The 18,523-nt window shown below is 38.1% G+C and overlaps 1 protein-coding gene across 1 annotated transcript in view; it reads left to right on the top strand.

The window, feature by feature from the left end:
• Positions 1-18,523, top strand: part of SNX4 (sorting nexin 4) — a 74,289-nt gene that overhangs the window by 2,440 nt on the left and 53,326 nt on the right. The window contains exon 2 of the mRNA XM_045903026.3: positions 13,564-13,685. Within this exon, the coding sequence (XP_045758982.1) occupies positions 13,564-13,685 (122 nt within the window). The remainder of the gene's footprint in view (positions 1-13,563; positions 13,686-18,523) is intronic.

Here is an 18,523-nt window from a genome sequence, read left to right as displayed (position 1 = left end):
TCATATAGTAAAAGTTGTATTACCTGACATTTTAGGAAAATGTTTGTAAATGTACCATTCACCAGTGACCAAACTTACGGGGTTTCCTCAAGCAGCTCCTTAATTTTGTGATTCTAGAGACACAAGCCATTTGGACAATTATTTTCAGTATCAATTATTTCAGAATCAGTAGTTTAAATATATACATTCACATGTACTCTGTACATTGTCCCCTTCCTGCCAAAAGCCCCAAGCCCGCCCTTTGAGGGCCACCTACTCCCTTTCCCTCTTTTTTCTTTTAAATCTTTATTTATTTTTAAGTAATCTCCACACCCAACGTGGGGCTCGAACTCATGACCCCAAGATCAAGAGTCATCGTATGCTGTACCAACTGAGCCAGCCAGGCACTCCTACCTTTCCCTCTTTCTATCCCCTCTTCTTCTCCAGTCCATTTTCAGTTGAGAAATATTGCAGTAACGATAACCACTTGTTACTGTTATTGATAGGAATGTGGTCTGAGCAGAAAGGTAAGTTATAGATTTGTTGTTTGTGAGTGCTATGTACAGTAAGCTCTGCTTTTCATTTAATTCTGTAAATTACCCCCAAAAGACAGATAAAGATGGGGTTCGGAGAGAAGTAATTTCACCAAGGTCACAAGCTAGTCAGTGGTATGGCTGGGATTTGAGCCCAGGTCCTCCTGGCTTTGAAATCAGTGCTCTTTCCAGTAAGCCATGCTGCTTCATTAAAAAAAAAAAAAAAGTTAAAAATAGACTTGTTAATTGCTCCAATACTGTATTTAAGTTTTTTAGTTTAAGTTGCAATTTTAAGAAGAAAAGAAAGTGTTAAAAATGTGTTGATTTATCAAGTAGCTTTTCACCACAAAAATATCTATGCAGATGGAGTATAGAGATGCAGAAATCTTGCCTCATCATCCTTATTTTTGACTGTAGATTTGGGCTGAGAGTAATTTGTACCATTTGCCCTACACCTAGGGGTAATAGAAGCCAGCACTGACTGAGTCTCAAATCTCCTTTGGTTTTAAACATCAGTAATCAGGATTCTTTAAATTCTGCTATCAGCTCTTCTGTGGTCTCTTATTTTTCTTTCTGTGAGTCTTCAATTCTTTTCCATTGTTTGATGAGAAGTCTTTTTTTTTCTTTCATACTTCTTCCCCAGTAGGGAAGAGTGCATTCTTCTTCTTCTTTTTTAAAGTAGTGTCAGTTCTATATAAAATAATTTAGAAAATGGAAAAAATGAGAGAGGAATCCAATCTCCAAGAAAGTAGCAATTAGTCCCGGCACAAGAGAGAGATGAAATAGCAAGGGAATGGAAGCAAGATAACTTTTTAGGCTGGAAAATTCCATTGAGTTGATAGTTAAGTGTTTGTCCAGAGAAAAATCATTGCCTGAGGGAGTCATGAGTGATTTTTCAGGGAGTGCACTCCAGGTCTGGGGAGTACTGGTGGGGGCAAAGAGTTCTTGTGCAACTGGTGCTTACTGGTTAGCAATCGGTGTACCCCGTGACACCTTTACTGATTGGCAGCAGAGAACTGAGTGGAGTAGGCTGGCGCTGTGGGCAAGATTTGAGGCTTGTGGGGGTGAGTAACATGAAAAAGGAAAAGAAGATGTACTTAAAGAATGTATCAGTTTAGTAGCAGGTGATTAAATCACATTCAAGAACTTTTTCCTCATTTTTCTACCTCAGCAGCTCTCAAGAGTTTTTCAAAGGTGACTCACGGTACAAAATACATTTTCTACAACCTAATCAGCATACATATCCTTTCATACATAAGTGTTGTTCCAAGAGGCAATACTTAATCATTACTTCATTCAGTACTCTGACAGTCTTCTTCTATTTATTATTAAAAAGAAATATTGATCACAAACCACCAAATTGATTTCATGAACCATGAATGTGTTGTCACTCAGTCTGAAAAACTGTTCAAACATATATTTTATTTTAAATAAAAATTAATGTTTTCTGGGGAACCTGGTGGCTCAGTCTTTAAGTGTCTGCCTTCAGCTCAGGTCGTGATCTTTGGGTCCTGGGATCGAGCCCCGTGTCGGGCTCCCTGCTGGGCGGGAAGCCTGCTTCTCCCTCTCCCACTCCGCCTGCTTGTGTCCCCTCTCTGGCTGTCTCTGTCTCTCTGTAAGATAAATAAAATCTTAAAAAAAAAAACTTGATGTTTTCTGAATCACTGCTATTTTTAAAATACATATTTTTATAGATAAAAAGCACAAGAAAACAGGTCATAAAACTATTTTTCTTATTTATAACTGAAGTAAGCTTCACTCATAGGACTAAGTAAATACATTGTTTTTAACATAATACCTGCTACTTTTGGCCATTGTAGACGTATCTCCTAAGGGAAGTAAATTCTTTGGGTAGTTCTTAAACTTCAGATCTTTGACCTATTTCAGTAACAAGAATCAAACGTAGAAAAAGATTGTAAGGAAGTACACCAACAGTAGTATATTAACAGTGGTTAGTGCTGGGTTGTGGGATACAGGTGACTTATATTTACTTAATTTTACTTATATTTTTCAATTTTTACACATCAAGCTTGTGTTATTTTCGTAATTAAAAAAAAACTTAAAATTACAAGTAATAGGGAATACTTGAGCTCCTGCTATACACCAGGCAACTTTTAGAACTCTTCCTGCATTAACTCATTAAATGTTCTGATAACATTATGAGGTTAAGTACTGTAATCCCCATTTTAAAAATGAGGAAACTGAGGCAGAGAGATTAAAATATTTGCCCAGAGTTAGCACAGCTAATCTGTGGCAGAGATGGGATTCAGATTCTGGCAAACTGGTTTTTAATCTGAGAGTGAATTGATCCTTGGCTCTTCTAATTACAAACTTTTATTTTTTCCTGATTTCCAGTTATTTTATATTTTCCTGCTTACCTGCTTGGCCTCATGTTAAACTGATCACTGATTTCTTTTGACTTCAGTTTATTTGTATTTGTGTTTGTTCCATGTTATAATTTTTATGCCTTGTGTTATGTTTTAAGTCTTTCTCTTGTTTACCATAGGGAATTTAAAACATTTGCATTATCCTAACTGGCTTTATTTTTAGTTGATTTTCTTCTGTGAGGTTTTATACTTTCTTATTCTGGTTTCTATTTTTGCGTTTTCCTTTGTGGGCGATAATTTCTTTGGTTTTATCCTCTAATGATTTGGAGGGCATGTATCTTTCTTGTTTTCTTCCCCCAAACATAACTGAAACAAAAATTATTTATGTAATTATGACTATTTAAGAATTTTTTGAAATAATCTCATTTATAGAAATGATACCAAATTTATAAGCAAGGGCAATATGAAGATACTTTTTCCCATGAACTATTTGAAAATTGAACTGCCATCATGATATTCCCTCATCTCATTCCCAGAACTTTCAGTGTTAGGGGTTCCTGGCTGGCTCAGTCAGTAGAGCCTGCAACTCTTGATTTTGGGGTCATGAGTTTGAACCCCACGTTGGGCATAGAGATTACTCAAAAACTTTTCAGTGTTTAGGGGCAAACAAGGACATTGTCCTATGTAGCCACAGTACTACCATCAAAATCAGGAAAATAACATTGATAAATGACTACTATCTCATCCTCAAACTTTGTTTAAATTTTGCCAGTTGCACCAATAGTGTTCTTCAGAGCAAAATGATCCAGTCCAGATGCATGTACTGCATTTAATTGTATCGTCTCTTTAGTCTCCTTCAATCTGGCAGTTTCTCAGTCTTTACTTTGGTAACTTTGACCCTTTTGAAGATTAGAAACCAGTTATTTTGTAGAATGCCCCTCAACTTGGGTTTGCTTATGTTTCCTTATGATTAGATTCAGGTTATGCATCTTTGGCAGAAATTGCCACTAAAGTGATGCTATGTTCCAGTTACATCTTAGCAGTTCACATGTGATTTGTATTTGCCCAATACTTGGGAATCATATTTTCTGCCAGTCTTCAATATCAAGTAACTCTTTTCCCTTTTGTAATTAATATTTTGTGGGACATACTTTGAAATTGAAAGTATCTTGCTCCTCATCAGACTTTCTATTTGTCTTTTCAGTATGGACTCATGGATTTTATTTTATTTTATTTTGTTTTTTAAAGATTTTATTTATTTATTTGACAGAGAGACACAGCAAGAGAGGGAACACAAGCAGGGGGAGTGGGAGAGGGAGAAGCAGGCTTCCTGCGGAGCAGGGAGCCTGATGCGGGGCTCGATCCCAGGATCCTGGGATCATGACCTGAGCTGAAGGCAGATGCCCAGCGACTGAGCCACCCATGCGCCTCACTCATGGATTTTATTTTAAACAACTATATTTTTTTCTTTCCCCCCCTTTTTTTTATTATTAACATATAATGTATTATTTGTTTCAGGGGTACAGGTCTGTGATTCATCAGTCTTACACAATACGCAGCACTCACCCCAACACATATCCTTCCAATGTCCACTCAGCCACATCATCCCTCCTACCCCCCTCCACTCCAGCAACGCTCAGTTTGTTTCCTGAGATTGAGTCTCTTATGGTTTGTCTCCCTCTCTGGTTTCATCTTGTTTCATGTTTTCCTCTCTTCCCCTATGATCCTCTGCCTTGTTTCTCAAATTCTACATATCAGTGAGATCATATGATAATTGTCTTTCTCTAAATGACTTATTTTGCTTAGCATAATACTCTCTAGTTCTTTTTTTTTTTTTTTTTAAAGATTTTATTTATTTATTTGACAGAGAGAGAGAGACAGCGAAGAGGGAACACAAGCAGGGGGAGTGGGAGAGGGAGAAGCAGGCTTCCTGCGGAGCAGGGAGCCCGATGCGGGGCTCGATCCCAGGACCTGGAATCATGACCTGAGCCGAAGGCAGACGCTTAACGACTGAGCCACCCAGGCGCCCCACTCTCTAGTTCTATCCACATCAATGCAAATGGCAAGATTTCATTTTTTTCTGATGGCTGCATAATATTCCATTGTATATATATACCACATCTTCTTTATCCATTCATCTGTTGATGGACATCTGGGCTTTTTCTATAGTTTGGCTATTGTGGACATTGCTGCTATAAACATTGGGGTGCAGGTGCCCCTTCGGATCACTACATTTGTTGTCTTGGGGGTAAATACCCAGTAATGCAATTGCTGGGTCATAGAGTAGCTCTATTTTTAACTTTTTGAGGAATCTCCGTACTGTTTTCCAGAGTGGCTGCACCAGCTTGCATTCCCACCAACAGTGTACGAGGGTTCCCCTTTCTCCACATCCTTACCAACATCTGTTGTTTCCTGACTTGTTAAGGTTAGCTGTTCTAACTGGTGTGAGGTGGTATCTCATTGTGGTTTTGATTTGTATGACCCTGATGCCGAGTATGTTGAGCATTTTTTCATGTGTCTTTTGGCCATTTGTGTATCTTTGGAGAAATGTCTGTTCATGTCTTCTGCCCCTTTCTTGATTGGATTATTTGTTCTTTGGGTGTTGAGTTTGATAAGTTCTTTATAGATTTTGGATACTAGCCCTTTATCTGATATGTCATTTGCAAATATCTTCTCCCATTCTCTTAGTTGTCTTTTGGTTTGGTAGACTTTCCTTTCCTTGCTTATCTTGATGAAGTCCCAGTAGTTCATTTTTGCCCTTGCTTCCCTTGACTTTGGCGATGTTTCTAGGAAGAAGTTGCTGCCTGTGTTCTCCTTTAGGATTTTGATGGATTCTTGTCTCACATTTAGGTCTTTCATCCATGTGGAGTCTATTTTTGTGTATGGTGTAAGGAAATAGTCCAGTTTCATTCTTCTGCATGTGGCTGTCCAATTTTCCCAACATCATTTGTTGAAGAGACTGTCTTTTTTCCATTGGATATTCTTTCCTGCTTGGTCAAAGATTAGTTGACCATAGAGTTGAGGCTCCATTTCTGGGCTCTCTATTCTGTTCCATTGATCTATGTGCCTGTGTTTGTGCCAGTACCATACTGTCTTGATGATTACAGCTTTGTAATAGAACTTGAAGTCTGGGATTGTGATGCCACCAGCTCTGGTTTTCCTTTTCAACATTCCTCTGGCTATTTGGGGTCTTTTCTGGTTCCATACAAATTTTAGGATTATTTGTTCCATTTCTTTGAAAAAAGTTGATGGTATTTTGATAGGGATTGCATTAAATGTGTAGATTGCTCTTAGCATAGACATTTTCACAGTATTTGTTCTTCCAATCCATGAGCATGGAACATTTTTCCATTTCTTTGTGTCTTCCTCAATTTCGTTCTTGAGTCTTCTATAGTTTTCTGAGTATGGATTCTTTGCCTCTTTGGTTAGATTTGTTCCTAGGTATCTAATGGTTTTGGGTGCAGTTGTAAATGGGATTGACTTCTTAATTTCTCTTTCTTCTGTCTCATTTTTGGTGTATAGAAATGCAGCTGATTTCTGTGCATCGATTTTTATATCCTGCCACTTTACTGAATTCCTGTATGATTTCTAGCAGTTTTGGAGTGGAGTCTTTTGGGTTTTCCACATAAAGTATCATATCATCTGCAAAGAGTGAGAGTTTGACTTCTTTGCCATTTCTGATGCCTTTTGTTGTCTGATTGCCCTGGTTAGGACTTCTAGTACTGTATTGAACAGCTTTGGAGATGGTGGACATTCCTTCTGTATTCCTGATCTTAGGGGGAAAAGATCTCAGTTTTTCCCCATTGAGAATGATATTCTCTGTGGGTTTTTCATAGATGGCTTTTATGATATTGAGGTATCCCTACACTGTGAAGAGTTTTAATCAAGAAAGGATGCTGTACTTTGTCAAATGCTTTTTCTGCATCTATTGAGAGGATCATATGGTTCTTGTCCTTTCTTTTATTAATGAAGTGTATCACACTGATTGATTTGCAGATGTTGAACCAACCTTGCAGCCCAGGAATAAATCCCACTTGGTCGTGGTGAATAATCCTTTTAATGTACTGTTGGATCCTATTGGCTAGTATTTTGGTGAGAATTTTTGCATCCATGTTCATCAGGGATATTGGTCTCTAATTCTCCTTTTAGGTGGAGTCTTTGGCCTCATAAAATGAGTTTGGAAGTTTTCCTTCCATTTCTATTTTTTGGAACAGTTTCAGAATAGGTATTAATTCTTCTTTAAATATTTGGTAGAATTCTCCTGGGAAGCCATCTGGCCCTGGGCTCTTGTTTGTTGGGAGATATTTGATTATTGCTTCAATTTCCTTGCTTGTTATGGGTCTGTTCAGGTTTTCCAAGTTCTTCCTGGTTCAGTTTTCGTAGTTTATACATCTCTAGGAATGCATCCATTTCTTCCATATTGTCTAATTTGTTGGCATAAACAACTTTATTTTTTTTTAAGATTTTTATTTATTTAACAGAGATAGAGAGAGAGCACAAGTAGGCAGAGCGGTAGACAGAGGGAGAGGGAGAAGCAGGCTCTCTGCCGAGCAGGGAACCCGATGCGGGGCTCGATCCCAGTACCCTGGGATCATGACCTGAGCCGAAGGCAGCCGCTTAACCGACTGAGCCACCCAGGCGCCCCCATAAACAACTTTATTAAAGTATAATTTATATATCATAAAATTCAATCTAATTCAATAATTTTTAGTAAAATTACAGAGTTATGCAACCATCACCACAATCCAGTTTTAGAACATTCCTGTCATCCCCCCAAATTCCTGCTGAGTGGGGAGCCCAATTCAGTCCCAGAACCCTGAGATCATGACCTGAGCTGAAGTCATGTTTAACTGACTGAGCCACCCAGGAGCCCCAGGTGCCTCTCTCTCTCTTTTTTTTTTTTTTAAAGATTTTATTTATTTATTTGACAGAGAGAGACAAAGCGAGAGAGGGAACACCAAGCAGGGGGAGTAGGAGAGGGAGAAACAGACTTCCCCACGGAGCAGGGAGCCCGATGTGGGGCTCAGTCCCAGGACCCTGGGATCATGACCTGAGCCCAAGGCAGATGCTTAATGACTGAGCCACCCAGGCGCCCCTCTTTTTATGGTGTCTTTTGAATAGTAAAAGGTTTTAATTTTGATGAGGCCTGGTATACCACTTTTCTCTTTTATGGATTGTGCTTTTGGTATTATATCTAAGAACTCTTTGCATATCCTAAGATCACAAAGATTTTTCTCCTATGTTTTTTTCTAGAAATTTCAGTCTTAGCTCTATATCTAGGCCATTTTGAGTTAATTTCTGTCTGTGGTGTGAGTAAAGGGTCTGAATCTTTTTGGGGGGGGTGTGAACATTTAGTGGTTTCAGCACCATATGTTGAAAAGACTTGCCTTGGTGTGTTTTTTAAAATCACTTGACCTAAAAAAAAAAAAAAAATCAGTTGACCTTAAATGTAAGGGTTTATCCCTGGATTCTCAGTTCTCTTCCATTGATCTTTCTTCCTTCTCCCAATACAACACTTTCTTGATTACTTTCACTTTTTAGTAAGTTTTGAAACTGGATCCTACAGCTTGTTCAAAATCCTTTTGGCTATTCTAGGCCATATTTCCATATAAAATTTAGGAATAGTTTATCAGTTTCTGTAAAAAATTGTGCTGGGTCTAAGTATTTTTGAAGGGACAGTATGTTAATATGTTTAAATATTTTTAAGCATGCCCTATGCATAATGCTCCTTTGTCATTTGGAATTTATTGTGGAGTCTAAGGCAGATTTGATATTTATTCTTTTGTTAGGGGTCTTAGTTCTTATTTTCCTGCCTTAATCTTGTTGGGATGTTAAAATTTTCCAGTTCATTATACATAGACCACATGCCTTTTAGTTTGAAGGCTTAGAACTTTTTTCCAGTCCAGGAAAGATTTGTTTGCTTATTTCTTTTTCTTTTAAATTATACAGATAGTTATTATTTCTGCTTCTTCTAATTTCTTCTTTGAGGACTAACATTGTTTTATATTGGTTCTTTGGGTTTTTTAAGATCATATTTCATCATTTTTACCCTTTTTTGGTATTTTTTTCCTCAGCCTTCTGCGGAAGCTTTGCAACTATCTCATGTTCTTACTGATTTGAATTCTTGCAATGTCAGTTTTACTACCCAAATATATTTTATTTTTCTTTCTTTGCATTGTTTCTTTTCCAATTAGCTCCGCGTTCATCTTAATTGGCCTGTTGTTGTTGTTGGCCTGTTTTATCTTTTTCCTATAATTTTCAGTATAACAATAAATGTAATATATTTTCTTTAGTATATGATTTAAATAAGATTAACTAAATAAGTCAAATGCCATAAACACTAACTCTTTTCATCTGTAATCCTAAAAGTTATATTAAGGTTAGCTTTCATTTTGTTTTTAGTCTTAAAGAACGTCAGTATGCAGGCTGAGAATTCTTCATGCAAGCAGTGAACTCCTGAAGTGTCAGGCACCATGTTTCTTTTTTTTTTTTTTAGGCACCATGTGTCATCTCTCTTTCCATCCCTAATGACTGGCAAGTTAGATACCCAGGACATATTTATTGAATTAATAGTTTCTTATTGTTCCTTTTATCACTTTTATCTGCTTTTATGCTTTTACTGTTTCTTAGTGGTTTGCAACATTTTTGAAACTTGAAACATTATATTCATTTTCATTTTTTGAGTTGGAAATAATTTCATTAGCCTTTTAAATATGTCTATCTTCTACATTTATTTAGTCTAAGGGAGTTAGTCTTTTTTTTTTATTTTTTATTTTTTATTTTTTTAAAGATTTTATTTATTTATTTGAGAGAGAGAGAGAGAATGAGAGACAGAGAGCACGAGCGGGAAGCGGGTCAGAGGGAGAAGCAGACCCCCCGCTGAGCAGGGAGCCCGATGCGGGACTCGATCCCGGGACTCCAGGATCATGACCTGAGCCGAAGGCAGTCGCTCAACCAACTGAGCCACCCAGGCGCCCTAAGGGAGTTAGTCTTAAGTCAGGTAGAAAGTAGTGATTCACACATCAAACATCTACATTCAGGATGTTATTCCTTTGGGTTTGAGTACAGCATCACTCTTTAATGATATTCTTTACTCTGATGAGAAGTCGGCTTTGAATACATCTAAACTATCCTGTCTCTCTTTGAAACATGTCCCTGGGCTCATCTTCCAGTCAAGTCAGTCCATCTCTAGTTTGTTCAATGTATCCTTTTAACAGTTGTGCTTCCAGTTGAGTTATTCTTGGCACTCTTTGTGTTTTACTGAGAGGATAAGCAATTTTATATCATTTTCCAAGTCCTTCTGGTGTTATTGTTGTGTTCCTGTTTTCATTCTTTAGTTTTTATGGTAGCTGATTTTATTCTTTTATTTATTTTTTCCTTCTGTGTAATTGGATGGTATGAGGGTAAATTCATGACTCAGATGCATTATCTTTTTGGCTGGGGAGCTAATTTGTTTTACTAGTCATGTCAGTATTGGAGGTATTTTTCACTGGATAAATCAAAGTGTTTGACTATGGGCCCAAATTAGGAATTATATGTATATATATATATATGTATATATATATATATATATATATATATATATATGTATCTCAACCAATGAGGGTTTCATAATCCTGTTGTTGGGTGGTTTGTGCTTATGTAATTTCTTTTTTTTTTTCCTTTTTAAAAATTTTATTATGTTATGTTAATCACCATACATTACATCATTAGTTTTTTCTGTAGTGTTCCATGATTCATTGTTTGCGTATAATACCCAGTGCTCCATTCAATACGTGCCCTCTTAAATACCCATCACCAGGCTAACCCATCCCCCCACCCTCCTCCCCTCTAGAACCCTCAGTTTGTTTCTCAGAGTCCACAGTCTGTCATGGTTCGTCTCCCCCTCCAATTTCCCCCCCTTCACTTTTCCCTTCCTACTATCTTCTTTTTTTTAGCATATAATGTATGATCTGTTTCAGAGGTACAGGTCTGTGATTGATCCGTCTTACAGAATTCACAGTGCTCACCATAGCACATAACCTCCCCAGTGTCTATCACCCAGCCACCCCATACCTCCCACCCCCCCACCACTCCAGCAACCCTCAGTTTGTTTCCTGAGATTAAGAATTCCTCATATCATGGGGCGCCTGGGTGGCTCAGATGGTTAAGCGTCTGCCTTCGGCTCAGGTCATGATCCCAGGGTCCTGGGATCGAGTCCCACATCGGGTTCCTGACTCACTGGGGAGTCTGCTTCTTCCTCTCCCTCTGCCTCTCCCACTGCTCACTCTCTCTCTCTCTCTATCTCTGTGTCTCAAGTGAATAAATAAAATCTTAAAAAAAAAAAAAAATTCCTCATATCAGTGAGATCATATGATACATGTCTTTCTCTGATTGACTTATTTCGCTCAGCATAATACCCTATGTAATTTCTTGAACTTACTTTTGGTTGGAGTATTTCCTTATTTTTTCTCTCAGTAGCTAAACATACAAATTAATACTTGATAAAAATGTCTTATTTGACAACTGAGTGATTTCTGTTTTTGTCGACTAATAATTTTATTCCTTTGGGTTAACTTCTTAGTTCTCTGCCTTTTTATCATCTTTTAGCATTTTTATCTTCTCAGTTTTTCTTCAGCATTTTGGGGGCACTTCCTAAATTTATTCATCATTTAATTTTTTGCCATACCACATAGCTTTTTCTGTCCTCATAGCACATAGGTTTAATTTTCTTTTTTTTTTTTTTTAAGATTTTTAAAAAATGTATTTATTTGAGAGAGAGAGAGAGAGCGAGCAAGCACAAGCGGGGGCGGGGAGCAGCCGGAAGAAGGAGAAGCAGGCTCCCTGCAGGGAGTCTGATGCGGGACTGGATCACAGCACTCTGGGATCATGGCCTGAGCCGAAGGCAGATGCTTAACCAACTGAGCCACCCAGGCATCCCTAATTTTCTGTATACATCATCACCAGTTGGTTTTACTGTAGTTTTTTCTTTTATTTCTTGGTGCATCCATCTTTCTACTTCTGTCTCTTGTTTTTTTTTTTTGTTTTTTTTTTTTAAAGATTTTATTTATTTGCGAGAGAAAGAATGAGAGACAGAGAGCATGAGAGGGAGGAGGGCCAGAGGGAGAAGCAGACTCCCTGCTGAGCAGGGAGCCCGATGCGGGACTCGATCCCGGGACCCCAGGATCATGACCTGAGCTGAAGGCAGTCGCTTAACCAACTGAGCCACCCAGGCGCCCAGCTTCTGTCTCTTGTTAACCTGAAAACAAAGGGCCACAGTGAGAGGCAAACAAGTGTATTTGGCATTAAAGAACTGCAATTTGGGGAATACAAATTCAGTAGAAACCCAAATAGAATCCTGCTTCTAGGGTGAAAGTAAGGGGTTTTTATAAGGAAAAAGAAGGGGCGGAGCAGGTACACGAGTTAAGAGAAAAAAAGGCTAAACCCTTAGTTATACGTTGTTTTACTATAGATTCTGTCTTCAGAAAGTCCATAACCTGTGGACTTGTGGGCAGGTTGTTTGTTCTCCTGCTGACTTCTCAAGCAGTTACTTAAAACATTTGCTGTTTTGCCTAGTCCAGAGGTTTTGGTCTGGTCCGATCAGAAACGGATAAGGCAGTTTCTCTGCAGTGGTTACTTGGCTCCCTTTTAAAATGGCTCCATTCCTGTCAGTTTTTCACACCTTTCTTCACAAACTGCCCTCAGTTATAATGTAGTGCAGTATTTTTAATTAAAACCCACCTCTGAACTTTGAGACAGAGCAAGGGGAAAAAACCCAAAGCACAGCAGTTATCACATGGTCTCACTTTGTCTTCCTCTTTTAGACTTGGAGTTACTTTGGTATTTTTAATGGCACACTTTCCACACATACAGCCTTTGAACCACCAGTGGTGTGTTTTTTTAGCATAGACCTGGGGATGTTTTAGCAGGAGCAGAAAGGAGTCTGCTCCTAAACCTTGCTGCTGTCTCACAAGTGGAGCCTGTTAACCACTGCCAAAGCGTTTAGGCAAATTTCAAGTTGGATATAATAAAAAAAATAAATAAAAATAAAGTTGAATATAAGATGATGACTCCTTTTTTTTTCTTTTTTTTTTTTAAGATTTTATTTTTTATTTATTTATTTGAGACAGAGAGAATGAGAGACAGAGAGCACGAGAGGGAGGAGGGTCAGAGGGAGAAGCAGACTCCCTGCTGAGCAGGGAGCCTGATGTGGGACTTGATCCCGGGACTCCAGGATCATGACCTGAGCCGAAGGCAGTCGCTCAACCAACTGAGCCACCCAGGCGCCCCTCCTTTTTTTTTTCTTTTAATTTAACCTATCTGCTGAAAATCTTGCCTTTTGGCATATGTATAGTATTTTCTTTTTGAGAGACTGAGATTTGACTTTGTTAAAACCAAAAATTAGATTTTAATATTGAGGATTATCCATCTTTGTATAACATGCTTTTAGATTGTTTTCTTAGGCATTTTATATTGATTTATTCTTGGTCACTTACACAAAACGTCTATGTTTTAATAATGTGTGATACATGTTAAAATAGCTTTTGGAAAAGTTTGATGTGCTACAAAATGCTGCTGATGAGACGTATTTCATTTGCTGCTGTCATTTAGCAACCCCTAACAACTCAAGGAATAGAAGAAATTTGCTTGTAATATGTACTAACAATGGATAAAAATAGCTCTTTTTTTTTTAATACTGTCTTAAAAGTTTTGTTGTCATTCTTCGTCCATTTGTTTTTGTCCAGATGACTGAAAATAATTTTTGGTTGAAGAAGATCGAAATTAGTGTTTCAGAAGCAGAAAAGCGAACTGGAAGAAATGCCATGAACATGCAAGAAACATATACTGCTTACCTCATTGAAACAAGGTGGGCGATGAGAATTAGATAGAAAAAGCTTTGTCTGGTAGCTGTTGATGCAAGTTATGTTGCTTAATGGAATTGTTTGCAAGTCATTGTCTTTTTAGGTATTGGGTTTGTTTTTTTTTTAGAGAGTGTGCGCATGTGTGAGTGGGGAGGGGCAGGGGAGGAGAGAGAGAATCCCAAGCAGGCTCCACACTCAGCGTGGAGCCCAACATGGGGCTCAGTCTCAACCCTGAGATCATGACCTGAGCCAAAATCAAGAGTCAGATGCCCAACCGACTGAGCCACCCAGGCGCCCCTGTTTCTTTACTTTTTAACAGATAAACAGGTGTGTCTTTTACTGTAGTACTCTTGGTAGCTATATTTTAATGCACTTGTGTTGGAAGTAGAAGGTTAGTGGAATACTTTTGGGATCTGAAATGTTACTTGACACATGCTTTGGTGGAGATTTTGGAGTTAGGTATAATAATCCCTATGCGATTTTGGGAAAGGAGATCGATTCCCAGGTGTGTATGAAGTGGACTTAGGTAGTAAGATGGTTAGCAGGGAAGTATAGGAGGAGAGGATGCCAGTCTAAATCCTTTCTTTCACAGAAAAGAATTGATTGAGACTAGAACTTTAGACTGGGATAAAATTGAAAAGAGTAAATCATGGAGTAAGAAATTAAAACTCATCAGAAAAATTGTCTTTTACCTCATAAGGAAAAAGTTAAAGGAATTAGACTGTTTTGACTAGAGAAAGGCAAGGCAAGACTCTATTTCACCAGTTATAAACAGCTTATATAAAGGCTATCTACCAACTAGTTCTTTTACTCTCTGCGAGACTGAGCAAAAATGCTTTGAGTTAAAGACATGAGATTTTTTGATAGCCAGTAAAATAAAATAAATAGAACTACCAGATCTAGTTGGTAGTTATAACCATGTTTTAATGTGAATACATTTTTAAGGAAAAAAAATTTTAAACCCTGAATTTTCATAGGTTTACCAAAGTCACTGAACTTGTCTTAAGGCTGCACCCTGTGACTTTTCAAGGCTTTCTCCAGGTCTGTGTTTCTACCCAAAATAAAAGTTAAAATCTTGGAAAATGCTGTTTATCTACAGGCAATTCTGAAAGTTCTCTTTGTAAGTATAATTTTCCTTCCTCCACCAAAAAGAAAAAAAAAGGAATCTTCCCAAAACGAGAGAAAATTTATGTACAATAGGAACTTTAGGAACAGAGGGAGGTAAGGTCAGTCTTTTAAAAATTAGGTCATTTTGGGTTTTTTGTATTTTTTTTTTTAAGTTTTTATTTTAATTCCTGTTACTTAACATATAGTGTTATATTAGTTTCAGGTGTACAGTGTAGTAATTCAGCAGTTCCATACATCACCCTGTGCTCATCATGACAAGTGCACTCCTTAATCACCTGTTTAATCCATCCCCCCACCAGAATTAGGTCATTTTGTGACATATGTATCTACATATGTGTTTCACAGAGATTTTTAAAAAATGTATTTTTTTTTATTAAGTAGGCCCTTCACCCAGTATGGGGCTTTACTCACAACCTTGAGATCAAGAGTCACATGCTCTGCTGACTGAGCCAACCAGACCCCCCTCACAGAGATTGTTTTTTTGGTTTTCAGATTGTTTGTTTGTTTGTTTGTTTATTTATTTTGATGTAGTGTTCCATGATTCATTGTTTGCATATAACACCCAGTGCTCCATTCAATATGTGCCCTCTTTAATACCTATCACTAGGCTAACCCATCCCCCCACCCCCCTCACAGAGATTTTTAAAGTGATTAAAAAAAATATGGTCCCAGTAGAGGGTTTTTTTCCTGTTTGTTTGTTTTTTTTTAAGATTTTATTTATTTATTTGACAGAGAGAGAGAGCGAGAGCAAGAACCACAAGCAGGGGGAGTGGGAGAGGGAGAAGCAGGCCTCCCACTGAGCAGGGAGCCTAATGTGGGGCCTGATCCCAGGACCCTGGGATCATGACCCGAGCCGAAGGCAGACACTTAACAACTGAGCCACCAAGGCACCCCTCTTTTTTTAAGTTAAATTAGCTACTTAAAAAAAAAAATCATACTTTAGAGATTAGTGTTAACTTTAGCTTTCTAAGTAAATTATTTTTTCCTGTTTTGTTTTTTTTTTAAAGATTTTATTTATTTATTCATGAGAGACAGAGAGAGAGACAGAGACAGAGGGAGAAGCAGGCTCCCCGTGGAGCAGGGAGCCCGATGCGGTACTCGATTCCAGGACCCTGGGATCATGACCTGAGCAGACGCTCAACCGACTGAGCCACCCAGGCGTCCCCCTGTTTTTTTTACTATGAGGTATAATTGACATACAACATCATAATAGTTTCAGATACACAGCATTACCTTGCAGTATTTATACAGATTGTAAAGTGATCACAAGTCTTTTTTTTTTTTAATTAATTTATTTATTTGACAGAGAGAGAGCACAAGCAGGGGGAGTAGCAGGCAGAAGGAGAGGGAGAAGCAGGCTCCCCGAGGAGCAAGGAGCCGGATGCGGGGCTCGATCCCAGGACCCTGGGATCATGACCTGAGCGGAAGGCAGTTGCTTAACCAACTGAGCCACCCAGGTGCTCCAAGTGATCACAAGTCTAATTAACTAGCATCTGTCACCACACAGTTATAAAATTCTTTTCTTATAATGAGAACTTTTAAGATTTACTCTCTTAGCAACTTTCAAATATGCAATAGAGTATTATTAACTATAGCTTACCGTGCTGCAAGTTCTTTAATATAAAACTAAAAAGGATATTTTCATTTTTAGTATGTGAATATTTTATCACCCAAATGAGCAGTGAAATTTGCTGTTGATTACTTTTACTGCTGGAAGAGAATCTTGATTTGAATAATTAGAATAATTTATAGTTGTTTACTTTTGCTTTTGAACTGAATAGAACATCATAATTTATACCTGGGAGTTAGGAGTGAGCATACTTGAGTAATGTAGCTATATTCTGAATAAATAAGTGGATCATCAGTAAATGTGTGGTACACAAAATGATTATTGGGTTGACTTTCACAATTATATTTCATTATTTTTTTTTAAAGATTTTATTTATTAGAGCATGAGCTGGGGCAGGGGCTGAGGGTCAGGGAGAAGCAGACTCCCCACTGAGCAGGGAGCCTGACATGGGGCTTGATCCCAGGACCCCAAGATCATAACTTGAGCCAAAGGCAGACACTTAACTGACTGAGTCACCCAGGTGCCCCCACAATTGTATTTCATTATAAATGTATATTTATTTATCTTCCACAATATTTTTCATGTAATTCTAAATTAAGACAGTGATTCCTAAACTTTAAAGTAATAGGAATCACTTGAGGAATTTGCTAAGCTGCAGGTTTTTTTTTTTTTTTTTTTTTGAGGGAAAGTATTGGAGGACTTTGGGCAAAGGAATGATATGGTCTGACTTTTTTTTTTTTTAAGTCAAAGGTTTTTGAAGATTTTTTTTTAAAAGATTTTATTTATTTATTTGAGAGAGAGAATGAGATAGATAGAGCATGAGAGGGGGGAGGGTCAGAGGGAGAAGCAGACTCCCTGCTGAGCAGGGAGCCCGATGCGGGACTCGATCCTGGGACTCCAGGATCATGACCTGAGCCAAAGGCAGTCGCTTAACCAACTGAGCCACCCAGGCGCCCTGAAGATTTTTATTTATACATTTGCAAGGGAGAGAGAAAGAGCACAAGTTGGGGGGGTGGGGGAGAGGCAGAGGGAGAAGCAGACTCCCTGCTGAGCAGGGAGCCCCACGCGGGGCTTGATTGCAGGACCCTGGGATCATGACCCGAGCGGAAGGCAGACACTTAACAACTGAGCCACCCAGGCGCCCCAAGTCACTGGTTTTTAATTTCTCCTGAGATTTTTGTTTTTTTGTTCATAGAATATGAAACCTTTTTTTTTTTTTTAAAGATTTTTTTATTTATTTGAGAGAGAGAATGAGATAGAGAGCATGAGAGGGGGGAGGGTCAGAGAGAGAAGCAGACTCCCTGCTGAGCAGGGAGCCCGACGTGGGACTCGATCCCGGGACTCCAGGATCATGACCTGAGCCGAAGGCAGTCGCTTAACCAACTGAGCCACCCAGGCGCCCCAGAATATGAAACCTTTTAAAGTAGATAAGAATATGCCTCTTTTAGAGTAGGTAAGAATGCCTTGATGGTTTGGGAGAAGTGTGATGTCATTACTTAAGTCTTCTGATTTGTAAAATGGGGCTAATGATACAGTCTATTATGAGCATTAAATGTTGCATGTAAAACTAGTTATATGCTATTAAATATTTGGCGAATGATTGGATAAATGTGTTAGTTTTAGGGTCCAATGTAAATATCCTCTATGTGTTTAGTCAGTCTCCAATGGCTAGACTTTGCCTTAAATGGCCTTTAAGAAAAAAAAAACAAACCAAAAACTTAAGCAGGTCTTCTAACAGCCTTGTAGGTGTACTTCTTATAGGCTATATTAATCTATATCAATCTGATTATTAGCAAGATGTGGGTTCTGTTGGTAATGATTTTGAATAATTTGAAACTTGATATTAATCCAGATATTTTTTGAGCTGAAGTTTGAGAATCTGAATTGGAATAGTATTAGTCACAGCTAATGTTTGGGTTAACTCTTTAAAATGAATTCTGATTTGATAATTTATGTTTTTACCACGGGAGCCATTTGTACACTTTGAATTTCATGTTTTGTTTCTTTGTAACTGATAGGCAATGAATAAATTTAGTGGCAAACCTAATACATAAGTGATAAAAACACTGAGCATCTATTGTGCTAAGCATGGCATGATGTATATACTTTCTTAAGACTACTTTATTCCAAGACTGATTTAGCTTC

Source organism: Mirounga angustirostris, unplaced genomic scaffold (genome assembly GCF_029215605.1).
Source record: "Mirounga angustirostris isolate CCGP_5_RB_7025 unplaced genomic scaffold, mMirAng1.0.hap1 SCAF_1, whole genome shotgun sequence".
Classification (NCBI taxonomy): domain Eukaryota; kingdom Metazoa; phylum Chordata; class Mammalia; order Carnivora; family Phocidae; genus Mirounga; species Mirounga angustirostris.
The sequence above is the reverse complement of the archived record's forward strand: the minus strand, read 5'-3'. Positions and strand labels throughout refer to the sequence as shown.